General features: G+C 52.4%; 10 protein-coding genes and 1 non-coding gene across 11 annotated transcripts; 3 read left to right on the top strand and 8 right to left on the bottom strand.

Annotated features, from left to right (window-relative positions):
- Positions 1 to 1,477: 1,477 nt before the first annotated feature.
- Positions 1,478 to 2,506, bottom strand: CC1G_06067 (alginate lyase; the record flags this gene model as incomplete). Its single annotated transcript, XM_001839825.1, has 3 exons — positions 1,478 to 1,554; positions 1,611 to 2,003; positions 2,062 to 2,506. The coding sequence occupies 3 exons, from the start codon at positions 2,504 to 2,506 to the stop codon at positions 1,478 to 1,480; spliced, it is 915 nt and encodes a 304-aa protein (XP_001839877.1).
- A 634-nt stretch (positions 2,507 to 3,140) lies between these two features.
- On the bottom strand, positions 3,141 to 4,604 carry CC1G_14001 (alginate lyase; the record flags this gene model as incomplete). Its single annotated transcript, XM_002911916.1, has 3 exons — positions 3,743 to 4,604; positions 3,291 to 3,689; positions 3,141 to 3,223 (listed from the first exon to the last, which is right to left on the bottom strand). Exons 1-3 carry the CDS (start codon positions 4,515 to 4,517, stop codon positions 3,141 to 3,143), a joined length of 1,257 nt encoding a protein of 418 aa, XP_002911962.1. The 5' UTR covers positions 4,518 to 4,604.
- A 261-nt stretch (positions 4,605 to 4,865) lies between these two features.
- CC1G_14000 (hypothetical protein) lies at positions 4,866 to 5,967 on the bottom strand (the record flags this gene model as incomplete). The annotated part of the gene is made up of 4 exons (XM_002911915.1): positions 5,829 to 5,967; positions 5,720 to 5,771; positions 5,308 to 5,664; positions 4,866 to 5,243 (listed from the first exon to the last, which is right to left on the bottom strand). Exons 1-4 carry the CDS (start codon positions 5,927 to 5,929, stop codon positions 4,866 to 4,868), a joined length of 888 nt encoding a protein of 295 aa, XP_002911961.1. The 5' UTR covers positions 5,930 to 5,967.
- Positions 5,968 to 6,684: 717 nt separating this feature from the next.
- Positions 6,685 to 7,733, bottom strand: CC1G_13999 (hypothetical protein; the record flags this gene model as incomplete). The annotated part of the gene is made up of 1 exon (XM_002911914.1): positions 6,685 to 7,733. One exon carries the CDS (start codon positions 7,731 to 7,733, stop codon positions 6,915 to 6,917), a length of 819 nt encoding a protein of 272 aa, XP_002911960.1. The 3' UTR covers positions 6,685 to 6,914.
- A 491-nt stretch (positions 7,734 to 8,224) lies between these two features.
- CC1G_20035 lies at positions 8,225 to 8,305 on the top strand. Its single transcript has one exon. It is a non-coding gene; the product is annotated as a tRNA-Trp (tRNA).
- A 631-nt stretch (positions 8,306 to 8,936) lies between these two features.
- Positions 8,937 to 12,491, bottom strand: CC1G_06064 (hypothetical protein; the record flags this gene model as incomplete). Its single annotated transcript, XM_001839822.1, has 14 exons — positions 8,937 to 9,092; positions 9,179 to 9,307; positions 9,425 to 9,586; positions 9,747 to 9,826; positions 10,058 to 10,259; positions 10,438 to 10,569; positions 10,675 to 10,854; positions 10,960 to 11,028; positions 11,093 to 11,395; positions 11,456 to 11,505; positions 11,561 to 11,675; positions 11,734 to 11,964; positions 12,022 to 12,185; positions 12,374 to 12,491. 14 exons carry the CDS (start codon positions 12,489 to 12,491, stop codon positions 8,937 to 8,939), a joined length of 2,091 nt encoding a protein of 696 aa, XP_001839874.1.
- Positions 12,492 to 12,762: 271 nt separating this feature from the next.
- Positions 12,763 to 13,891, top strand: CC1G_06063 (hypothetical protein; the record flags this gene model as incomplete). The annotated part of the gene is made up of 3 exons (XM_001839821.2): positions 12,763 to 13,029; positions 13,109 to 13,316; positions 13,377 to 13,891. 3 exons carry the CDS (start codon positions 12,763 to 12,765, stop codon positions 13,793 to 13,795), a joined length of 894 nt encoding a protein of 297 aa, XP_001839873.1. The 3' UTR covers positions 13,796 to 13,891.
- Positions 13,892 to 14,413: 522 nt separating this feature from the next.
- Positions 14,414 to 16,726, bottom strand: CC1G_06062 (hypothetical protein; the record flags this gene model as incomplete). The annotated part of the gene is made up of 6 exons (XM_001839820.2): positions 14,414 to 15,154; positions 15,207 to 15,842; positions 15,900 to 16,003; positions 16,065 to 16,138; positions 16,187 to 16,307; positions 16,462 to 16,726. 6 exons carry the CDS (start codon positions 16,724 to 16,726, stop codon positions 14,414 to 14,416), a joined length of 1,941 nt encoding a protein of 646 aa, XP_001839872.2.
- Positions 16,727 to 16,990: 264 nt separating this feature from the next.
- On the top strand, positions 16,991 to 18,946 carry CC1G_06061 (solute carrier family 41 member 1; the record flags this gene model as incomplete). The annotated part of the gene is made up of 7 exons (XM_001839819.2): positions 16,991 to 17,302; positions 17,352 to 17,420; positions 17,471 to 17,853; positions 17,901 to 18,013; positions 18,078 to 18,386; positions 18,449 to 18,705; positions 18,764 to 18,946. The coding sequence occupies exons 1-7, from the start codon at positions 17,012 to 17,014 to the stop codon at positions 18,944 to 18,946; spliced, it is 1,605 nt and encodes a 534-aa protein (XP_001839871.1). The 5' UTR covers positions 16,991 to 17,011.
- Positions 18,947 to 19,301: 355 nt separating this feature from the next.
- CC1G_06060 (alginate lyase) lies at positions 19,302 to 21,039 on the bottom strand (the record flags this gene model as incomplete). The annotated part of the gene is made up of 3 exons (XM_001839818.2): positions 19,302 to 19,392; positions 19,508 to 20,244; positions 20,347 to 21,039. 3 exons carry the CDS (start codon positions 21,037 to 21,039, stop codon positions 19,302 to 19,304), a joined length of 1,521 nt encoding a protein of 506 aa, XP_001839870.2.
- A 1,062-nt stretch (positions 21,040 to 22,101) lies between these two features.
- CC1G_06059 (hypothetical protein) lies at positions 22,102 to 24,029 on the bottom strand (the record flags this gene model as incomplete). The annotated part of the gene is made up of 5 exons (XM_001839817.2): positions 22,102 to 22,220; positions 22,277 to 22,763; positions 22,813 to 23,225; positions 23,277 to 23,915; positions 24,008 to 24,029. 5 exons carry the CDS (start codon positions 24,027 to 24,029, stop codon positions 22,102 to 22,104), a joined length of 1,680 nt encoding a protein of 559 aa, XP_001839869.2.
- Positions 24,030 to 24,346: the final 317 nt, after the last annotated feature.

Here is a 24,346-nt window from a genome sequence, read left to right as displayed (position 1 = left end):
GGAACCTCAGAACCAAGCTGAAAGGTTCAACGCACAAAAAAGAAGGACTCTGGAAAAGAAGGGGAAAAGACGCAGATGAGCGTTGGAAAGAAACAAGCCGCAAGGGAATCGAGACTTATGTGGACTTTGAACGAAATTTTGATGGATTTTGAGATTCATTTCGGGACCTGCAATGATGTCTTGGCACAGGGGTCTTATTCTATTTGAGGGCAACCAGCCGATCGCCAAGACACGGCCCAGACACTCCGTAGAGACCTTCATGGACATGAATGAGAACCTGCTCCTTGATGCTGGCCGGAAATCGTGGATTATTATCTCGTAACTATTCATGAGCAGTCCAGCAACAAGCCAGAATAGCTTCAGAGCGAAAGCGGTCGCCTTCCAAGGCCCGTTGTCAATTTGAGGGTGCTGTGCAATTAAAAAAATTGGAGATAACAAAAAAGGGTAGTGGCTGAATGATGGTTCGGGCAAAGACAGTGTTCCACCTTGTGATCAGTAATTTTTCCAAGCTCCACCTCATCGTGTCCTACTTCCCACTGTTCCAGTCTCAAAATAATGTTGCAGAAGCTTCGAAACCCGAAGAAAATCGCGAAAACGTGGACGAAGTAGAAGATAGGAGCTTACCAAATAGGGAAGGCGCCATTCTGATCGGAGGCGATGCCGCGCACGTGGCGCGGCGACGCGAACCCCTCCCCAGCAGAGGGGTCAAGAACGACGCGCGACAATTGGTGTGGTACAATTGAAACAAAGTCACTCAATATCCCTCGTTCTATAAGGCGTTGTTTCCACGATTGAAAGGACTGGGCCAATCAGTGTTGCGACCTCATCCACAAAAAAAAAGTGGGCCCAAGGAAACCATCCAACTTTGGCCTTCCGAAAACAATCAGTTGAAAGACTATTACTGGCGAGTCGAGTTCGACGTTCATTCAAGGTCCAAATGGCACCCTGTGACAACCGTATTGTACGTTGGCTTCTGTCTTGTTTCCAGGCAGCTTCTCCACGATGTGATCGAGAATGGAATCGCCACGTCCCCTCACGACATCGACAGAGTCAATTTTCCCAGAAGGATGAGGAGTGTGAAAGTCACAATGTCTCCTGAAAATGGGCGCCTTGCGTTCCTTTCAGACAGCTGGACGTGACTAATGTGCATGTGCATTTTCCCAGTGTGTTCTGAGAATGGGGGGCCTTGGGGCATTCCTGTCGGAGAGCTGGGGGTCACGAGCGAACGTTGTTCCCGAGCACCCAGTCTGTAAGTGGCAGCGTCGCAGGGTCTTCTACAAGCTTCGTCAAAATTCCAGGTGAAGTACGGAGGTCCGAATAACATAAGCATAATTTAAACGCAGGGTAAGTGACAGGCGTTAGTCAGGTAGTAACGACAGTGATTAAAGCTTAGTTTGTCAAAAGGAACGGCTTTATCTGGTCCAGGGTTCTCTCAACTTCAAGGCTCTGTGTCGCGGCCACTCGGTTCTGGAGCGCATCACCGGACAATGGCAATCGAAAAGTCCCTGAAGAAGACTTGCTGCCACTTGGGACTGGCAAAGTCAGGACTGGAACCTAAACCACCATCTTGAATAGGGAACTCAAAAGAATGAACAAGAGAACCTACTCACCACCAAAGAACGTCTGCATCTGCATGCCTCGGAAGTTACCACTACTGCTAGTACGTAGCTGAAGTCCCTTGAGGTCGATCACCGATTGTCCATTCGCCCAAACCTGGATCTCTCCATTGGATTGACCCACGTCGTTTAGCCTGACGCGCTGGGCGATGGTAGTCCAACCACCAGCCCTAAAGTGGAAAGCGCCACGACCAACAGAGTCACCGTACTGGGGATTGCAGTGAGTATCCCCTCGATTGCAGTACCTCTTGTTGTCGGCATGGGGAGGAAGGTAGGTGTACAGTTCGCCAGCGCCGTTAGCCCTCCACATGAACCGAGCGGAGAAGCAAGCTGAGGAGTGTCGTCCACCGGAACATCCTATGGCCTCTCCATCGCTGTTTCCTCCATCTGCCATTGAGAATGAGAATGAGAATTAAAAGGCCCGCACAAATAGCACAGTACTCACAGAGACCAGGTAGCTTGCCACCCTTCTGCCATCCAAAACCAGATGGGAAATAGACGGAATAAGCAAACGTCACTTCCCTCGCACCAGTAAGAGAAAATCCGTCTGGGCCAGGGGCGTAGAATGAAAACCCTCCGGCAGGGTTAGAGTTCAACGTGACAGCGCCCTGGGGGAATGTGGCGATGAGGGAGCGTCTACCGTCGGGGGAGTTCCCATACGAGCGCGCGGGGTTGGTCATCGCGTTCCGCGGGCGGAAGGCGTTGTCGTTCAGGCTGAGCGCACTACCCAGGACGTTCGACGTCGACCATGCCCGCTGGTAGCCTTGGACAGGGAAGAGGCTATTGACGCTCTGTCGGCGTGCGATTTCAGCATGGTCGGGGGCTGGGTGGGCAACTGCAAAACCAATTAAAAGAGCGAGGGCTAGGAGGAGAAACCGAGGCGCAGGCATGCTGGAGACGACGTTGCAGAAGGGACAGTGAGTTGGGGGGCCCTTGTAGGCCATCGAGCCTGTATTTGAACCCAACGAGTTTCTAGGAGCAGCGCGCTCATCACCAGTGGGCCCATAATGTGCGCACTTGCGATCAGGTCGTACACAAGGCAGTGGCTAGAAAATGTACTCCTGCACCAAAACAATTGATGATATCACATCCCTACTATGGGTGACCTGTATCCTGAAACGTCCCAATTACTAGGGCTAAGAAGAAGAAAAGCCGTAAAGCACTCACATACAGGATCGTCGGGGGAAGGGGGGACCCACACACCGAGAAATGGGTCTGATCTGAATAACTGACGGCCGCGAAAACATCAGGAACTGACTGGCTTGCGATATGCTTACCCTTTCCGTTGTCACAGGATCTATATCTTCGCAACCATTGGGATCAACGGATACTGGACGAGGATATGCGATCCTCGCTGCGGTGCTTCTGCCGGCAAGAAGTGTCAAAATAGGCCTCTGATCAACGAGAAGCGTAAGACTGCATTAAGCAATGACGAATAGACAACGTATAAATAGAGCACGAAGTCGAAAGCGTGGCGAATGAACGAGAATGGCCTCTGGCCATAAAAACAACCATGCGAAAAGTCTAGAAGCTTTGCGTGATGGCGACTGAGAAATCCGAGAAATAGATATCCTGATCTTTGGGACTTGCCCAATCCGCTGTCGAACCTAGGTGACGCAGAGTGATCAGCGCTGAGCGGATTTTACGTGAACTACTAGTACAGTGCACACTCACCTCCAAAGAATGTTTGTGCTTGAATACCGCGAATCCTTCCAGCACCACTATCTCGCAGCACGAGCCCGCCAACGTTCAAAACGCTCTGGCCGTTAACGAAGAGTTGGATTTCTCCATTGGATTGGCCAGGGTCGTTCAGCCTAACACGTTCCGCCACGGTCGTCCAAGTACCGGTAGGGAAGCGGAATGATCCTCTGCCAACAGAGGCACCGTAGGTAGGGTTGCATTCGGAGAAGGGTGGCACATTGCAGAGACGGTTGTTGGAGTCGAAGCCCGGAGGGAGGTAGGTGTAGAACTCTCCATCTCCATCTCTCCGCCACATCAAGCGAACGGAGAAACAAGACGTATCTCGGCGCCCACCAGAGCAGCTGGTGGCCTCTTCATTGCTGTTCCCGCCATCTAGATAGCAAGTCAGTTATTGAATCTGCAAAGAGGGTCAAATGACGACGTACATAATCCAGGGAGCTTTCCTCCACGATTGAATGCAAAGCCCTCAGGGAAGAAAACGCTATATCCGAAAGTGGCCTCCTTGGCAGTGGTAAGATCAACATCACCAGGACCGGGTGCGTAGAACGAAAATCCACCCTGGGGATAGTTCTTGAACGTGAACGATCCTTGAGGGAAGTGGCCAACCATGGCCGGTCTCCCATCAGGTGCGTTTCCGTAATAGTACATGGTCGTCCGCAAAACATTTCCAGGTCGGAGGGTGCCGTCGGAGAGTTCTCGAGGGTTGGGCGCTTCGGGGCATGTGCTCCATGACCTGCTGAATCCGGGTACGGGGAAGAGCTGGCTGACCCGAGACGAGGACGGCGGGGGAGAGCTTGGTGGTGGTGCTTGTGTTGGTGAGGGTTCTGGTGGAGCGCCCACTGCTGGCGACGAGGGAGCGCCAGACGAGGATGGGTCGGAAGAGGATGAAGGAGCAGCGGATTCCAAGGCCAGCGATGGCAAGTTTGAGGGGTCGGTAATTTCGAGCAACTGTCCCTCCAGCGCTTCAAGGTCCAATTGTCGTGCTGTGCATCTTCGCCGGCGCGTTCTGGTTGTGTTCCTGACAGTGATTTCTGGGGTCGTCGGCGTTCCTGGAGTCGATCCAGTGTTGCGGGAAGCATGGATGTGGTGGGCTACATTCCTGTGTGATAAATGTCGGCCATGGCCCAGATGCGGTCGTGCATGGGAGAGCGAGATAGAAGCTAAAAGGACATGAATGAAAACCGAAAGTCGTAAAAGCATGCCCGTCGAGCGTCAAGCAGGGAACGGCTGGAGAATAGACGAGTGAGGGCCTGAAGCGAGAGAAAAATGATAAAGGAGCGACGAAGTTCTATATAGGCTGTTCTAGGGATGGGGATGTGTTTCGAGGGAAAGTGGCGGTGAAAAGATGCCCGTCAACATGTTCAATGTCGTTGCCAACATCGGCGGCCAAGCCTGATATTGATACGAACCACCAACACTTGAAATTCTTGGCAGCCACCACTCGGCTAAGAAGCTCTGCCGCCCGTTGCAACGCTTTCGTTATATATTAAGTACCACCACAAAGGGTAGATTACAGGACAATAACCCCAACTCGAGCTTTGTATTTGTTCACAAAGGGATGAACTTTATTTTGCCGTACGGCGTCTGGGTTTCGGCAGGCCTATCTCCCAGCGCCTGGACGTAGAAACCGACCTCATATATTCCCTGTTTATCTCCCTCCAAAGATGCGAGGAAAGACCCTTCCTTCTCCGTGGTAGGAACCTCGACAATCAATGATGGTCTCTTGGGCGCGAAGCCTGGCTTGCCTGGCGTGTCGAGTTCCCAGATGCTTTGGGTGTCGTTGGTTGAAAGAGGTGGGTTTCCGACGAGAACGGTTGTCAACTGCTTTACAACATCCGTGAATGACTCTTTGGATGCCACAAGTCTGATGAATGCGAGCCCGGTGACGGTGGATGGGTGCCTTGTGTTGGAGGAGTCTGACGGCACCTGGGAGAACGAAAGTTACGAAACTAATGAGTTTACAATCGTCAAAACCATCGACAGAACTCACTCTCAGCTCTCTGGGAGTTACGTCCCCGCAGAAGAATGGGACCACTCCAATGTGATCCTCTCCTTCAGCAGCTGATATCAACCACTTCAAGACCTTCCCATCCGGCCTAACTCGCCCGCCATCTACTTCTGGGAGATACTTGATTCCGCTTCCATCCTGTTCTGCGCGTTTATTGATCGTCTCCGAAATGCTGGGATCTCGTACTCCATTCCCCAGGAATGCGTAGTCAATCCACCCGGGGGACTTCCGAGACCACCGATGTTGGTCTCGTTTGGAGCGTTCCGGGGAGTTTCCAGGGTAGTGTGAAGGAGGATGAGTGAATGAGATGAGTTCGAGGTAAGTCCCATCTCCAAGTAGCTGGAGCGGGTTTGAATTCAAGACTTGTGGTGGCATTGCATATGTTGCGGCTCACCACTAGTGCATTTCCCGTTAAACCATCTGCGTGCGTTCCGCCTTTCAGCACGCTGTAAAGAGGTTCAATGATGCTTGTCAATGTAGACAACAGAAATGTGAGAGCTTACACAAAGCCCAGTTCGTTGAACTGTCTCGACACCTCTTCGACACTTCCGGGTGGTGTCAAGTGCACAATATGGTCAATGGTGCGGGTATTGACAGTTGGCATAGCTGAATCTCGCTGCCTAGAGGGTATGTGAAACAATGCTTTGGTGAATGGAAGAAGAAAAAAGATAGATCTATTCAGGGAGCTGGCGAAAAGGGGGAGCCAATGGCGTCAATTCGCATCATCACGAAGCACCTGCACCATGTCAGGCGTAAGCGCCAAGTCACGTGGATGAACTCGCTATAAGCGCCCATACCGGTTTCTCGTCGATTTTGTGGGACCTGCCTGGAGGACTTGAGCACCTCTCGAGCGTTGAGTGGACCAGAGTCGATGATCGAGACAACTCGTTGAATCACAATAACCATTGGATAATCCAAATTCGCAATGGTGCCTGTGACTTCTGAGTGTTGCGCAATAGAGTATAGCCTACTGGGCTGCTGTTCCTGACACAAACATTATCAAGGATGAGTTGGAAGGCACCGAGGGCGCGATGGGTATGTCCAATGGGGTTCTCATGATGGGGCCTTTTCTGGGGGGAAAGAAGCAAAGGCGATTGTGTAGTTGAATCCACCCTTCATTGAGCACTAGCTAGCTTCTCTTCCTGACGATCTTTTACCTATTTTATGTAGGTCTGTTAGCGAGCATTCTTATCGACCCTTGGGCGCTTATCAACGTAACAGCATCCGGCGATAACCCAGAACGGAGTCCGGGCACGCCTAAATCCGATCAGACATCCGCCGCCCGCTGTCGACTCCGGGTGTACATAAACAAGAACGGTTCGTTGATTTCAACTTTCTCTTCGTGGCTTCGCCCTCAACCTTCTTCTTCCGTCAACAGGCTCTTTCTTCTTTCCCTGGGTTCTATTAAGTAAAGCCGCTCTTTCGAGTCCTTTATTTTTTAAACCCTCTGCCGTTCATTTGCTACGTCGTCACTCTTTTTGAAAGTCAAGAAATCAGCCTCTCCGCTCCCCTACCATACATTATTATTTGACGGAACGAACAAGTCCCAGCCAATCCATTCTCTACTTCCAACTACTTACCCGACCACGTCAACCATGTTCTGCAAGCCCACTTTCGTCTTCACCCTCCTCGCCTTCTTCTCCTTCTACCTCCTCTCCGCCAGCGCCGCACCCCTTCCCTCCACCGTCGGTGCCCCAAGCCGCCTCATGGGCCGCGCCGTGCACTTCCAGCGGGCACCGACCCCTGTCGTCCTCGCCCGCCGCTCGGAGGGCATCGTCGACCGCGCAGCCCGTTTCCAACGCCGCGCCAGCGTCAGCCTCGCCGCGCGGGATGTTGAGCCCGCCACCGAAGCCGTCACCGTCGACCGCGCCGCCCGATTCCAGCGCGCTCCAGGCCTCAAGCGGGATGTCACCGTCGTTGCTGACGAGGCCCCCGTGTCGCGTGCCGAACGCTTCCAACGCGCAACTAGCGCTGTCGTCCGACGGGCTGAGGAATCCGTTTCCCGCGTTGCTCGTTTTGAGCGTGCCAACGTTCCCCGCGACGAGCCTCAAACCACCCACGCCAGGTACTCGGAGATCCTCCGCCTTTTGGAGGCTCGTTCCCTCAACCTCGACTGAGCACACGGAGAGGAGCGTTCGAGTCCTCTCTTGCGATGTGGAGGGTAACCGGTTACCACCACGCATCGCTTCTTGATGAAGAAGGATGAAGAAGACACACGGTATACCCGACGGACGTACACAATACGTGTCGTTATGTGTGTACCGCGATAACGAAGACATGACTTCACGGTTCCCCTGCCCTCGAGCATTCAGGATAAATGCCCAAGGAAATTGGGGGTCGTTGTACTTGTATCCCCTATCCCATTTCCCCTCTCCTCTCCTACCAGTCCCAGCATGTGCAAGCCACATCCCTCCTACACCGACACACGTCACTCCTGCGTGGCACTAGCTGCCCCACACACCCGCGCGGCGTTGAACCTAGCGTTCCGCCCCCACCCACCCTCCTCTCCGTATTCTAGCAGTACGGCTGGTCTTTTCCGAGCAAGCCTTGGAAGTTATAGTTTAGTATTACCCCAGCGCACGTCTTGACTGGCGTCCGTCCCTCCCTACCTACGTGCATCTATAATCCTAGCGATATAGAAACCCCCAAATACAGTGTACAGCTAGTCCGTACGCGTATGTCTCCTCTCCTATGCAATATGTTGAAACTTCCTCTCCTGCCTGTGTGGTCCTCGGTCTCTCACATCCATCCTCGCCAGTGATCCACGATTCAGAAAAGGTTGGAAACTGGAAGCCCCTCCCAACTTCAAGAAGAGTTGGAACGTTGAACTGTCGGCATAGGCAGTTGGGACCGATCGCGAGGCCGACCGTGGACGACGCCCCGACTCCACAATCACAATGACTCCTTAGCTCAGTGGTAGAGCGTGAGATTCCAGCTTGGGAAATCCTCAAGGTCATCCGTTCAATCCGGGTAGGGGTCAATCTTTTTAGATCACATTGGTTTTAGCTTTTGTGAACTGAGGCGATACATGTAGTTGTCGGTGGGTGGAAATACTTAGGTATGTTAGGAGGGTTGTATGGTCCATAGAACAGCGATTTATCGGTTGCTCCGTTTATCCCTCCAGGGATAGCTTCACGCATTGGACACATAGCCTCCCGTAGTCAGACTAAACGAACTCACGTGTCCTTTGTAAACTTGTATGGGGACACTTCTGGACACATAGGCTGGCCACAGTATTCTGGGGTTGCTGTTGCTGTGGGGAGGTGACGGTAATCGGCAAACCCTCCAAGAGGGAGAAAAAGCCAAGTCTGTGGATGTCTTGATCATTGATGCTTCAGGAAGTTATGCTACCGGACTGCCCGTCATCGTTAAGCCCCAATAAACCCCAAACACCTTCATGATCATGTAAGTAATTAAGAGATCAAGTCGTTTGTACGCTACTTAAGTTTCACTGGGGAACGAGCAACAGCGAGCACTCCCATCCCATCCCATCCATCCCCGCTCTGCATCGCTTCCTGCTCCCTAGTCCCTCCTTTCCACTCTTCAATCTCATTCCTAACTCCTCCTTAATCCTACTCACTCCTCGCTCCCCATTCCTCCTCCTCCCATAATCACTCCTCCTTTTCCGGCTCGATCGCAGGGAACCACAGACCCGAACCCCTCCCAACATCCCACCTCAACCTCTTGAGATCAAAACTATCCATCGCAGCAAGTGAAGTCGGGAGCTCGGCCAGGCGGTCGCACGCATCTTTCAATCCGCGTATGAACTGTAAATAGCCATCGCGGGTGTAGTGTGAGAGGATGCTTTTTCAAAGTGGTGGTGAGAAGTGGAAAAAAGAGAAAAGTGACGTACCTGAGATGTCGCCTCGCACCACGTATCCTCCCCACTAACCCAAGGCGAGACACTCTTCCCCTCGACCATCTCCTCCAAGATACCCCTAGCCGTGTCGACGTACTGGCGAGGGTTGATCTTATCCCCCATCTATTCACCACCAACCACCAACCACGAACACGAGAAAAGAACAAAAGAAAACATCAGCTTCTATTCATTCCGCACACATAAAAAGCAAAAGGCCACGGTGAAGGAACTAGTACGTACCGCTACAACCTCCTCACAAAACACCATAAAATCCTCCATCTCAGGGTGCGCAACGGGATGAGAAGTGGTAATATCATAGTCAGGTCTGAAAGCCCATTTGTAGCGTTTGAAAAAGTTGGGTCGGAGGGCGTCCCAGTCGGGGGTTTGGGAGGGGAGGGTGGCCTGTGTACCGGTGGAGAGGTGGAGAGAGCGGATGACGGGTGAGCGAGCCAGGTGCAAGTTGGGGAGCGACGAATGAATGTGAATGGGCGGGCAAAGGAAGTGAATGAGCGAGATGGTGAGCACAGTTCATGCGAGGCTAGAACAGAGGGAATGTACGTACCAGCAGAGAACCCTTCGCCAAGCCCTGGATAGCTTTCGACAGCTGGAGTTTAAACTGCATATCCTTGTACGGCGCTGAATCTAGAAAAAGCACACATAACACGTCTCATCAGAACACCTCTTGCACAACCAAAAACCATAGCCAACCCAGAACCCAAAAACCCATCCCCTAATCCGATCCGAAGGAAAATCCAACCCGAAGGCAAATCCAACCCGAAGGCAAATCCAAATCCCAAAACCATACCACATCACGCCAAAACCCAAAACCAAACCCATCGCCAAGAAAAAGAAAACAAAAACCAAAACACCAACCTTGCTCCAACACCCCCAAAACACACTCATAACACTCCCTCAACCTCCCCTCAACAACACTCAAATACCAATACGCAAATGGGCGTTCATAAGCCGCGTATAATTCTAATTGGAACCCGGTGAGGATGATCTCGCGGATAGATTCGAGGCGGAAGGTGAGGATGGTTTCGGGGAGCTTGCGGATGATGTGGGTTTGCGGGATCTGTATGGATAAGTTAGGTAAGGAGGGTGTGGGTGGGTGCCAAGAGCGAGGTTGGTGGTGGCCAGGAGGTCGGGATGAGGGTCAGTGGGTAGGAGGAAAGGAAGGGAAGCAAGTGAGCAGGCAAGGCAGTGAGTGGTGAGTTAAAGAGGGAATGGAGGATAAGGACAAAAGAACGCACCTTATCACTGAGCCCTTCAACCAAATCCACACACCAATCATACACCAAATGCCACTCAACAACAAGTTTCATAAGCTTCCGACGCATCCTCGAGAGGTTCGACCAGTTGAGTTTGATATGGCTTGTCAGGAGCTATAACACCACACCACAACAAAACCAAAACGATTATGGCAAAAGAAAGAAAGTTAGTTCTCCTAGTGAATAGGCAACGATTCGAGACAGGGAACAGAAGCGTACCCGATACATCTTCCGGTCAATCGAAGCCAACGGCGGCGGGGCCGCCCTCGTCCACCCGCCATTCGTGACCAGATCGCGGATAGTAGACCACGAAACCCCGATTCGTTCTTCGAATAGTTTGTCGAGAGCCCAGGAGAAGGTGTGTTGGTCGAGGACGAGGATGCCGTTATAGAACGAGCTCTACGATAAGATAAGAATCACAAAGGTCGGTAAGCAATCCGGGTGGAAGTACATATTATTGAGCGAGAGTGAGGGAAGGGGAGAGGAAACAGGGAGCATTCGTACCTGGGTGAGAGACCGCACATACGCAGGTCGAGGAGCATCCGATAGCCAAACGCGTAGTTTACCCACAGACTAACCAAAAAGGTCAATCCACTGTCCAGTATATCGAACCACGAAACAAGACTCAAAGACGCACCTCCCACGTCGCCAAACACGGTCTATCCACCAACAAACTAAGCTCCCTCAAGCCCTCCAAAAACGCGCCAAGCGCCTTCCACGTCTCCTCATGCGTGGGGGTGGGTATCACGCGCACCGGAACGCAGGTATTCAACCTTCGCGAGATGTACGGGTCAAATACCAGGTACGCAGGGGAGGAGGGTGAGAGAGTGGGAGGAGGCTGGGAGGTGATGTCGGTGATGAATGTTTGGGCGTCGTCGAGGAGGGATTGGTACTGTGAGCGGTTCTTAGTTGGTTCGAGGTTGAAAAGTTCTAGGAGGGTCTATAGATATGCGGGGTGGTGAGGATGCGGATACCCGGTGGGACGGGGTTTAAGGCAGACCTTGCGGAGGCGGATTCGTGCGATGAGGGGTTGTTTCCATTTTGGCGGGACTGCGATAGGAGGGTTAGTCGGCGGTAGGCGGGAGGATTGGGTTATTGCACGCACTGCGGTCGGAGAACTCGACCCATGTCGCGGCTTGTTCTAGTCTAGACTCGAAGTACTTCACAGGCAGGTTTTCTAGAACCGGTACTTCGCATTTATCGCTTTGCCAATCTTCCGTCTACAAACAGCCCTCTCATCAGAATTCAAGAGACATTTCGCGTAGGAAGAGCACTGACATCATGGATCATCTCGTTATTCTGCATCTCGTTCCAAGTCAAGTCGCAGCACTTTAGGAGCGCTTGGACGCACGACCCCAACACGACGGTGACGAGTTCGAGCGGGCGGGTGTGGTCCACGTCCGACAGGATTTTCCAAGACATCATATCCGGTTCGATATCCGTTAGACAATGGACATATTGGAGCGTGAAGATGGTGTGTGGTAGGAGTTTCCCGGCGTGCCATTCCATCTAGGCCCAAATGATTCATTTTCAATGTTACGAGCATGAGAAAGGAAGGGTGTATACCTCGTAACCGAGCGCTTTATCCAAAATCCAGCATATTTCCTCGGGCAGCATCGGTTCGAGTGGGTTGAACGGCATCGGAGGAGTGTCGCCAATATACCCCGTATCCAACCTCGGTTCACCAATCTGCAACAACACCGCAAGTAAGCACTCCACATCCCACACTCCTAATGAAAAAAGGAAAGAAGAGACCCGCCTCAAAAGCACTCATAGCATCCTGCAGCCCAAACCCGTCCATAAACAGCATCTCCTCCGGCTCCATCGCTTATATTCGAAAAATTTGGTCGGTTGGACGGGATTCACGTATAAAAGAGAGGGGTATGACAAGCGCCCGGGGAGAGAGAAAAAAACATACCAGATACAGCATCCTCAAAGACGTCCGTCACATCCTCGAATCTAGTCCCAAACCCAGGAAACGCAGTGGCGGCCATAGCTTCAAAGGACTGTTGCTCTTCGTTCACCAGCATGTCCATTGTAAAGTGGTTCAAGTTGTTGCTCGCCATACAGGATTTAATAGACTAATTGAAGTGAATGGGAGTGTTAGGACGATGAGAAGGAGGAGCAAGGCTCCAGAGGAAGATTGGACGAGGCGGAGCCCTCCATTTCTAAAAAAAAAGGAGGAAAAAAGCGGAAGAATTGCGACTCCCAAATCCAGCCCCCCAGCGCCCCTGCGCGGACTTTGAATATTTTGCAGATTTTCCCCTCGCGCTCTACCCACCTCTAACCTGGTATACAAAAGCCAAAATGTCCTCAGCGTCTTCGTCCTCGTCCGAACGATCCTCGAGCTCGCCAGAGCCCATATCCACAGTATTAAAGAAAAAGGGGAAAGCCAATGCAACAGCGAACGGAAAGGGACCCCGAAACGAAGGAACGGAGGATCCTACTTGGGCTTTTAAACCCCCTCCTGGACGGGTACTCGTCAACTCCCTAGGGGACGCCGGAGAATTCGACTGGGACGCTGTCAATAACGACGATGATGTCGAGATTTGGGTTATTCGTGCTCCAAGCGCTGTACGTCTTCCCCACTCTACGCTACTTTGTAGTGTTATCATCCCAACTACTTAAACATCCATTGAACTTGAAATTACAGGTCAAACCAAAACACCTATCCTCCCTCCAAATCGACCCTCCCTCCTCCTCCAAAACTCTCAAAGTCGGCACCCTAAAAAAGAAACACGCAGCTTTCGACATATGGTCTATCGGTAAAGAAATCACAGACGAGACACCCGTAGGCGGGGAGGAAATTAATACTTTATCCTGTTTGTTACCGAGGAGTAAGAAGGGGAAGGTGTATCATGGTGCGTTCCTCTTCTCTTCGTTTACGAAGAATAGCAATAATCAATTTCATATGCTGCTAGCTCCCAAACCGATAGCCCGCCGCCTGGTCCTCTCAGCCCAACCAGTATCACCAACACAAGCAGAACCACAAACCCTCCCAGACCGCGACCCATCCACCCAAAAATACAAAAACCCACCCCGCCCTTCCTACCCAAACGAACTCCTTAAACACGCATTCAAACCTTATGGTTCAAATACGACTACTGTCAATGGTGACACCAGGGAGGAGGAAGATGGATCTATGGACGTGGACGTGAACGCTCAAACTCCTTCCACTAAACCGTCAACAAAAACAGACGCAAAACCAGACCCAGAACCTAAAAAATCAAAAGACAAGGAAAAGAAAGGCAAGAAACGAAAAGTCGCTTCAGACGAGACAACGGTGGAAGAGGATGCAGCACCAAAGAAAAAGAGTAAAAAGTCGAAGTCGTCGTCATAGTCTTCTTGGCCTCCTTCCTCTGTCTTGCACTCGATGCCCACCAATATACGTCCACTACTTCTCGATGCCCACGAATACATCCTCGTTTACCTTGCTACCAGAGCTTCGCCTGCCACCGCGACGCCTTTACCTGGAACACCTGGGGAGGTCATCTCAGGCGCCTATTTGAACTGATTTCAAAATGCAATTACGTATTGTACGTCTTGACGGATGCGGATAGAAAACGATATACAAAAAGCGTGAGCAGACAGACAGAGAGGGAAAGCGAGAGCAGCTAGTAGTAGGTGGATGTGGATGATGCCAGGCGGGTGGGTGCGATGAAGCCTGGGGTGTGCGATGAAGCCCAGCGGCAGGCGGGTCAGGCCAAAAACAAGAGAAATGGAGAGGCACTCTCGCACCCCTCGAACCTTAATAGAAGAATAAGTGAAAAAGTGTCGCATGTAAAAAAAGAGAATATCAGAGAAAAAAAAGGTACGAGGAAGAGGAAGAGGAAAGGATGAGGGTTCCAATAAACTGAACAACCACAAGGAAACGGAGACGAAATGAAAAGAAAGGAACAACCGAAACCCAATAAGAGAATGCAGCAGATAAAAAAAGGGAAGATGGAGGGAAGGGGTGTTAGCCAATATCCATAGCATCATCCGCCCTCCTCTTCCCTTTAGGATCACCATGCATCCCATTCGCTATCCTTGCATCCCCGCCACCACTCCCACTACTCCCCATCCCACTCCCACCACCTAAACTCCCCATCCCACCCACACCTCCATCTCCCAACCTCAACTTCATCCTAACCTCCTCCTCAATCCCCTTAAACACACTCTCCTTCGGCAACCCATATATCCTCCCAGGACTAGCCCTCTCTTTCTCCTCAAACACACTCCCAACCTGCTCAACCCAATTCTTCCTCGTCTCAACCAACTGCCTCAACTGGTCATTCACTAACAGATGGTTGTCTTCGTCGGGTATCATACCCGTCGCAGCGGGACAGGGTGCCGGAGGCGCAGGTGTCCCATCTCCCCCTCCTCCCCCGTTTCCTCCGCCTTCGAGTGCAGCGGCGGCCATGGCTTTGGCTTCTGCCGCTGCCGCCGAGGCAGCAGCTGCCCCAGCCAACGGTTTCTTCTTCTTCTTACTCAACTTGGGCGTGTCTTTCTTCTGCAGTTTAGCATAGAGGTTGGTAATGTTCTTGTCAATCATATCGCGTATCTCGAGGTACTCTTGGTACCCCAGTCGGTCCCTTGCTATAGCCGCTAACCGTTCTTTACGCAGTTTGTTGGTCGTCATTACGACGCGTAGTTCTTGCTGTGCGTGGCGCAGAGCTGTAGCGATTGGGTCATCCACTTTTTCGCTAAAGTCGGGTTGCTGGACCAGGTGTTACCTAACCTAACATCAAAAAGTGTACGGGAGGACTCACAACGTTATCAAGCAACCCATGATACCTCATCGTATCCCGTATCCGATTCTCCAAATCCGTCACATTCAACCGCTCCCTCCTCGCAGCAGCAGCCCCACTCCCACCAGGCCTCCCCTCCATCGCATCCTCCGCCGCCTTCACACCCTTCCACCCCCCAGGATCCGGTATCGGCAACAACGCACTAATCACCCTCTCCGTCAACGGCCCATGCCCCTTCTCCTCCACAATCAAATCCACATCCCCCAGCGTCGACGGATCCCACGTCGGTTTCGGCGCAACAAACGTAGACGCGGGCGCTTCCTTCCCCTTCCCGGGTATGATCGGCAGACCCGTCGCGTCCTGCTCTTCCCATACTTCTAGGTAGTGCACACCCAGCTTGGGCATCACGAACGGCTCAACCTCGTCCCCGGTATACTCTAGGAATCCGACATCTTCTTCGCGGATGGGACGCAGGTAGGGCTCTACGCTCGTGTAAAAGGTGCTGATGGGGGTTTGGGCCGGGGGTTTTAGTTTGCTGAAATCTTCGGTCACTTCGGTTGGCTTGCTGGGTCCTGGGACGGGTGGAGAAGGTATTGGAGGACGGGTGGGGAGGAGGTTTTGAGCTGGTGGCACGGTGAAATCGGGGCCGTAGAATGACTGGAGGTCGTGTGGTTAGTGCTTCAAGCTCACCGGGAAATATGAGGTCATTGATACCTTGGATTGAGTCGAGGGAGTCGGTTGTATAGATTTCGAGGCCTTTGAGGAATACATCGGCGTACTGGACAACGCGGGTGACCCCTTTCGAACGCGTTGAACACCTGAAAAAGAGAGGACTTAGCAACACGGTCACGCGAGGCGGGAGAGAACACCATTACTTACTGTGGCCACCGTCACTGTCCCCAGGATCCACTTCAGCATACTTGCGTTTCTTCTGCTTCTTGTCGTCGATGGCACTGTACACGCATTAGCAGTAACAGGGAACGCCGTAGCTTGCTACTCACGACCGCCGTGGATCAACAGAGGAACGCGCAGAATGTATTGATGCTCCGGCGTGTGAGCCCATCCGAGGTTTAGATCCAGGCAAATGGGTGGGCCGGGCATCGTCGTGTAGAGAGGGCGTATCTGTCGTCGTCGTTCCATACGCATACCGGCGGCCAAAAGGATAAATTGCAGACCATAAGCGCCAGGACAAAGTATATCCATTGACGTGATGTTAAAAAGGGCATCCATAAGAAAACATAATAAAACGGGTGATACACTCGAGAAAGAAACATACAATCTCGCTCCCGTTTGACCTTGTCGACAGCCCTCGCTTTGCCTTTCTCCTTCTCCTTGAGACGCCTCATCGAGTCGGTTATGGTCCTGAGATCCTTGCTCGCCTTCTCGGTCCGTTTCTTCGCGGCGGCCTCGAGGGTCTTGAGCTCGCTATACAGCTGTTCTATCTCCTCCAGGGACGGTATTGACGACATTTCCGGGACATTCTTGAGCAACGAAGATCGCACCGAGGGCGGTGCCTCGAACGGCGATAGTCTCGAGGACATTGTTGGCAGAACCGAGGCTTCGACGGGGGAACGAACGGCGAGATTTGTGTAAACCCTGGACGGTGGCGACGACGACCACGAGGCCAGTAGCAGCCGAAACTAGAGTCGGTCGTCGGTGGATTGAGCCTTGCAATGCAAGTCCGATGTTGGTGGTCGCAAGTCAAGAAGCGGGTTTACTCACGACTGCTACTTTACCACGCCTAATTTAGCAACTCGATTTGGCGCACCGACGCTTCCACACACCGCCCGTCATTATCTTCTCTTCTTTTCTTTTCTGGCTAGGGGATGAATGGGAATTCGCCAGGAAATGCGGCCGTCGACGATGACATCGAGCTCATTGGTATGAGCGACGTGGCTCAGAGGCCTGCGCCGTCCAAACCGACACCACCGGCAGACGACACCCCGAAACGACAGGATGAAGACGACTCGGACGAGGAATTCGATGGAGAAGAGGGTGGACAGGCGCTTTTGGCGGCGTCGGGGCGGCCTAATGGCCACCATTACCCTCCAAGCCAGCCTTCACGACTAAAACGCGGAATGGATGTGTGGAAGCAGGTGAACGGTATCGTCATAGAGGTCCGTCGCAGTATCTATTGAAGAAAACGTCAATTTATTCTATGAACAGAGCGCGCCTACACTCCTTCTAACCACTATCAGTCTCTTATTCTCCGGTAAACTGCTGGACCAAGTTTCAGTACGTCCACAACAACTCTACCTGGATCAGAACTGACCAGAATTTACCAGCGCTGGCGTGCAATGCGCGAAGTCGACCAACTCATCATGATCATACCCGCAATTCTCAACCTTCAAGGAAACCTTGAAATGAATCTATCAGCACGATTATCTACAGCAGCCAACATTGGCGAGCTCGACGATGGAGCAACGCGGAAAGCTATGATCTTGGGGAACCTGACGCTATTGCAGGTCCAGGCAATATCAGTCTCGTTCATCGCATCATGCCTATCCATTATTCTAGGCCAGTTCCTACCCCAGCCAGAAGGAACAATACCATCCCCTTCAACGCCGTCAAACTCGACGATACGACACATTATAGATTCCTTAGAACCTAGAAAACCGGTACCACATTTACCCTCGGACGCTTCACCACGGAGCACAGGACTAGCGACGTGCGTCCATCTCCACGTCCCAGAAGTCATAGTTAACACCGCAATAGATTAATCATGGTCTCCACCTCAGCCATGACATCCGCCTTCCTCTCAGGCCTCATCCTCGGCTCCTTCATGTGTGCCCTCATCCTCTTCTGCAGGCGGTACAACCTCAATCCAGGTACTTCCGCGCTGTTCCTCCATCACCCCACCCGAATCACTGACTTACCCCATCACCTTCCCAGACAACATCGCACCGGCCGTTGCATCTTGCCTCGGCGACCTCGTAACGCTCTGCATGATCGGCCTCGTCTCCACACTCCTCATACCCTTCCTCCACACACCCCTTCCCTTCATAGTCGGCATAACAGTCGTCATCATCGCCGTCGGCTCCCTCGTCTACACTCTCCGCAACCCCCACGTCCGCCCGCTCATCACGCAAGGATGGTCACCCCTGCTAGGTGCTATGATCATCAGCAGCGCTACAGGTATGATCCTGGACGTATTCGTTAGCCGGTACGAAGGGTTCGCCATTTTGGCTGTAGTTATCAGCGGTACGTCGGCTTGATTTGATTAACGGAACTCTGTAACCTTAATCCTTATCTCGTGTGTACAGGTCTTCCCGGCGCGACTGGTTCTATTTTCGTCTCGAGACTGTCGACTTCGCTCCATGCCGCCGCGTTTGCACTCACACACCCCACACCTTCGGCATCGTTCAAGGATAAAGAACCTAGTGCAAGACTGGCCATGTTCACGCTACTACTTATCACCATCCCAGTTGAACTCATCTTCCTATCCGTCCTCAACGCCCTCGGATGGCTCGACCTCCCTCTACTCTTCGTCCTCTTCTCAATACTTTTCTTCTGCTTTGCCGTAAGTCCAAGCTTATACATCCCATCTTCGTTGCTTGCAACTAACATGGATACCACAGGTCTTCGCATCCCTAGTCATAGCACGCTGGCTAACCAACTGGCTCTGGTCTAAAAACCGCGATCCGGACATCTACGCCCTCCCCATACACTCCGCACTCATGGACCTCATCGGCCAAAGCCTCCTCGTCCTATGCTTCGAAATTGCATCCAAGCTAGGCGCCAAGATGAAAACAAGGACATGATGATGACTAGGGCTCAGACGTCACCGCCATCCAAACCTTTCTTTGCCTACCATGGCTTTAATCCACTCCTTCCATTTACAACGACCAACGACAAACACTTGCATCTATGTGTACGATTATTTTATTCTATTTTATTTATCCATCTTTTCGCCACCTTCGCGTCGTTCGTTCGTTCGGTTTTGTATATCCTGGTCGTGGTAGACTAGAAGTACTCGTACTTGTTACTTGTAGCATTCGTTTGGTCACGTGGATTAATATACCCCATCGAATATCTAGACATGTACACCTCGTCTTCATGCCCTGGAGCTCAAAGCACGGTTGCCGTCGGGTCTAGTCCCTTCTCTCGATTCCAAGCCTAGTCGTTCACAGCCAAAGCGAAATCCTTGAACCACACATACTGATCTCTAGGTGTCGCGTACTTGTCCGCATGCCCTCCAAAGAACGTGCTAAATAACATGATCAGATTCAGCCAGAACTCTTTTTCCCGCTTTTGGGAGAGAGAAGAAAGACGAGGGAGAGGAAGCAATGAAACAGCAGCGAGCTGTAAAGTGACAGACGTACCTGAAGAATATCCCGATAAATCCAATCGAGTTTCCTTGTCTTTCGGGTTGGGCTGCTCGTATCAGGAGTCTACCACCCTCCCGGGATGGAGATGAATCAGGGGTAGGCGTCGAAGCAGCCGCCTCGTCGACCGCTTGGACAGGCGGACGAGGTGTCGGTGCTGCCACCTCCCCGCGAGCAGCCTCCAATGTCGAACTTGAAGCAGTAGTAGTAGTAGCACCTTTCGTCGTAGTCGGTCCACCGTCCTCATGGCCCTCGTACACAGTCGAAGAGACCCCACCGTCCCTCCTTATCAATTTACCAATCTGGCTTAGGAGGGGCCCAAGGATATCGCCCAGCGGGTCGTTACTAGGCGGTGTCGGCCGGGGAGGTGGAGGAGGCGGAGTGGGTTTTGGACTTCCTCCACCCGTACTCGTCTTCTCCTTCCCTTCCCCTCCTCCCTCACTCCCACCTTTACCCCCTCCTCCCCCTCCTCCTGCACCTCCTCCCCCAGAAGGCCACAAAACATCCCTATAAAATACATCCCCCCTCTCCACCACCCTCCTCCCATTCACATCAAGCACAAACCACCCGTCCCCCCTCCCAGGCGTATTAAGCACAACCGTCTGCTCCACCGTCGTCCACTGACCCGGTACCCACCGGAACGACCCGCGCCCGACGGAGAACCCATACGCGGCGTCGCAGACGCTTTGGGGGTCGGAGCAGAGGGAGGGTGGTTGTTTCGTTTTGGATGCATACTGTCGGCACGGGCAGTGGTAGTTAGGAAGATGTAAGGAATTCGAAGTGGTGGGGAGGATGTTAAGTAGAATGTCAAAGTAACCGTAGTAGAAATGGCGCACCAGATACAACTCCCCCACCCCTCCCTGCCTCCACATCAACCGCGTACTAAAACAATCAAGCGCAGCATTCCCTCCCGAACAACCCGTATGACCGCCGTACAACCCAGGCAACTTCCCAGCTAGGACCCAGTCAAAGTTCAAAGGAAAGTACACGCTGTAGCGGAGTGTTACGTTGGGATTTCTGTTCGAGCTCGAGCTTCCACGACCGGGGGAGTAAGAAGAGGACGAGAGAGGGGAGGAAGAGGAAAAAGCAGCAGAGAGATCAATAGGCGACGCATAAAACTCCGCTCCTCCTTGCGGTTTCTGAGCAGGATTGATCGATCCTTTGGGGTATAGAACTTGGAGGGAGACTTCGTCAGGGTGCCAGTTCGATATCGGGGGTACCTCCCCATTCCCACTACCACCACCCTCTTCTCCATCTCCATCCTCATCCCCATCCTGATCCTCCTCATCACCATCATCACCCCACCCACCATTACCATCCCTTCCAGAGCTCCAGCCCGAATTCTGAGCTTGAGCTCGAACCTTCCCCTTCGCCTGCCCACCCCACGAATACGACCGATCCCAGTCCGACGAGCCGGATGAAGCAGTGGGAAGAGCCCTAGAAGGTATCCCAGTCACAAACTGGACATTCTTCTGCCCACTAGGCGAAGTAACGTTGAACGACGATAAATCTTTCATCATCCGAGGCATGGACCACGTTATCCGACCAGGTAAATCGGGTAATCTTGAAGGTGAAGATGGAGATGGAGATTTCCGTGATGGACGAGGTGTCGGCTGAAGACGAGTGGACGAGGCACTCGGAGAAGGTGAAGGTGAGGGTGCAACGAGCACAGTGGAGATGACGGTGATCGTATCCGTGATATTCCTCGTCTCCGTTGTAGGTGGAATGACGAACGGGACTGTAACCGTCGTAGGCGGGACAAGAAGTGGAACCGTGACCGTCGTAGGCGTAGGTGGAACCAGGAGAGGCACAGTAACAGTCGACGGCGGAAGCTGGGATATCACGACGACAGTGGTTGGAACGACCAAGGTTGATCTAGTCGGTGGTATCGACGACGGAGACGTAGATGAAACTTGGGTGGGAGGCATCAGTAAAACAGGAACCACATCCCCTCCGTCTTCGAGTATTCGAAACGGTCGACCATCTTTTCCCGGGAGATCAATTCGATTCGGACTGAATGGGTGGTCGCGTTCTGCAGGGAATGAACGAGGATCATTAGAGTAGGATCCTGTGTATGGGGACGGCGGAGCAGCTGACGACGCAGGTAAGAGCACAGACAAGATAGACAACCACGAGAGCATGATCAACGTCCTCTGAAAGAAGAACCGAAAGAAAAGCCAGCATTTAGAACTGTCAATGCCTCCAAAGGGGCGTGAGTTACATGACATCAGTGGGTCGAGGATGGCGATGGTTATAAAGAGCTTCGAAGAGGCGTTTGCGAAAACACCTGAGACGAGGCTGAGGGAATGTTTCATCCAGTCAGGAGAATGGCGTTTATATGATGGAGCATTACACAGATACGGTCCTAAAACAATAGCCAGTCAGTGCCGCTGAAGATCAATAGGAGAAAGCTGCTTACAGAAATTACCCTATCCCCTGAGCCACGAGCTATAGCCTCTACAACATAATAAATACGACATTGAGAAAAGAGAAAGCTAAGCAATGCAACAAGTCCGAAAGAAAGCAGAGGAATATCTATGAAGCGAGAAGTAAGCGAAGAAATTAGGTCCTTGATATACGCTGTATATAGATCAGACTATATCGTCCTCTTCAGATGGCATGTCCTTTTTTGAAGCAAATTCAGGTTTCTCTAGATTCAGTACGTGCTGCAGATGTCGTGTCCACTGGTCGAACAAGACCGGCGAGCACCCTACACCCAAGATTCAGTCAACATCCCCACCGAAACACAACGAAAAGAGGACGTACAACTCAGACAATCTTGCGTCGGGTCATAATGGGCATCAGGCCTCTGCAACGCCTGACTCCACACATCCAAATACCTCCACTTGGCATAATACTTCGTAAACGGATACGGCTTCTCCTCCATCTGCTTCCTCTCCTGCTCCAACCTCACAATCGCCCTCCTCCACAAATCATTATGAACCACAAACAAATCCCAATCCCACTTCCTCCTCTTCTGCCTCTCCCCTTCGTCAAGCACCCCCTGCAACAACCTCCCCACCACATTCTTCTCCATCGTTTCTGCGAGCTTGGCCGACTTGTAGGGTGAGGTGCGGGTGTGGCATCTGGGATGGCCAGGTGTGGTGGCGCGGTAGTAGATGGAGAGGTTGGATATGGGTTTGAGGCTTTCGCTGACGGTACGCAGCATTTGGCGGTAGGCTTCGGTGAGGTAGTTTTGTTCCGCGAGGGGGTTGGCGCGGGGTTTGAGGAGGGTGAGGTGTTCACGCGACCACTGGAGGGTGATTTAGTAGGGGCTAGAATGATATGGATAGCGGACGTACGTGGATACCCGTGTTGAGTAGGAGGATCGTGTCAGCTGTAACTGATTCCCGTTCGTCGTCCACCGGAGCAGCTAAATCCTCGACTAGGACAGGCCAGCGGTCAACCCTGGGCAATCTGGGCGACCAACGCTGGTTCCCATTGACCCCACCAAGTCGTTGCACAATGGTCAAGAGATCTGTGTCACTGACCAGCAGACTGTCTTCAATCATCGTCAGAATAGGTCGATTTATTCGTGAATCTGGGACCCCTGCACGCTCGTAGATGCGCTGAGTGCCGGGGTCATTGGGTGCGAGGATGTATTGTGTGACATGCTTGCGCCGGAAGGATTGCTGGTCTGAGGTGAACAGCTCCAGCGCAACGCTTCGTTTTAATAAAACGATCAGAGCTTCGAAGTGGCGCTTCGAGATATCGTCTATTCAACGAATAAGCGAATGTCTTGGCTCTCCAATACCATACAACGCACCTCCGACAGAAACCAATCCTCCGGGACTCTTCAAGAGTCGAACGACGAACGCCTCTGGGTCCCAGTCGGCCAGTGTGCCCTCGTCCGGAACCCACACCCAATTCAACACATCCAGCAGCCGCCTCTCGCTAGCCTTCCTCTCCTCTTCCTTCGTAGCCCCTCGAAGCGAGCTTGGACACCCCTTCCAAGGCTCCACCTCGTCAATCTTCGCCAAAGGGGGGCGCCTTGGCTTCCAAGCGCCCCTGAAACAACTCTCTTCGGTACAAAGCCCGTCACTCGTCACATTAGGGCTATTATTCGTATTTGTTATTCGTATCCCGCGTTCGTCGTCCTGCAGCGTTCCAGCAGCACCGCTCAGCTCATCCTTGTTCTCGAAACCACCGGCATTGTTCCACGTCGTCGTCCCTGTCGATCCCCGTCGAAGATGCGGAACAACCACGAAGAGAATAAAAATTACGAGCGCAGATAACAAGACAAATCGGGTCCTGCGTGTCATTATTGTCGTCGTCGTTCTGGGGTCATCGAAGGTCGTTTCGAAGTCGAGTCGAGGCGAGTTAGAACTACTCTGCCGTTTGCGAACAAAGTCTGAGCCGTAGGCGTTGTTCTGGCCGGCGCCAGGGGATGCTTTATCGCGTGGCCCTGGCCCTAGATGGGTAAATAGACCCAAACGTCATCATATCCCTGACGACACTATCCCCGTTGTACGTCCTGTGGATTCAAAACTAGCTTACGGGCGGTTTTGGCTTTGGACATGGTGGTTCAAGGGAAAGGACGCTGGGCACAGAACGCATGCCAGTCATAAGTGACAGTTCCTTCCGCTGGGCAAGGAAGCACTCCGGATCAGGGAAATCAGCCCCTATCCGGTGTTCCTCTCCGTCAAAACGAGGATGGAGATCCACAGCTAGCATTTAGACTGAACTACTGAGCCTTGTGTAGGACGTAGTCTTTTTTAGCCCAGAATCTAGGAAGAGCTCCAGACTCTATACTTTGTATACCATTTTGGAGCCTGCTATGACGCTCGAGGCAAGGCTTACGCTACCCAACTCTTGGCCCAGGGGCCAGGGTAGACT

The sequence above is a fragment of the Coprinopsis cinerea genome (assembly GCF_000182895.1).
Source record: "Coprinopsis cinerea okayama7#130 chromosome 2 map unlocalized cont3.2, whole genome shotgun sequence".
NCBI classification, from domain to species: Eukaryota; Fungi; Basidiomycota; class Agaricomycetes; order Agaricales; family Psathyrellaceae; genus Coprinopsis; species Coprinopsis cinerea.
This window is presented reverse-complemented; position numbering and strand designations above follow the sequence as displayed.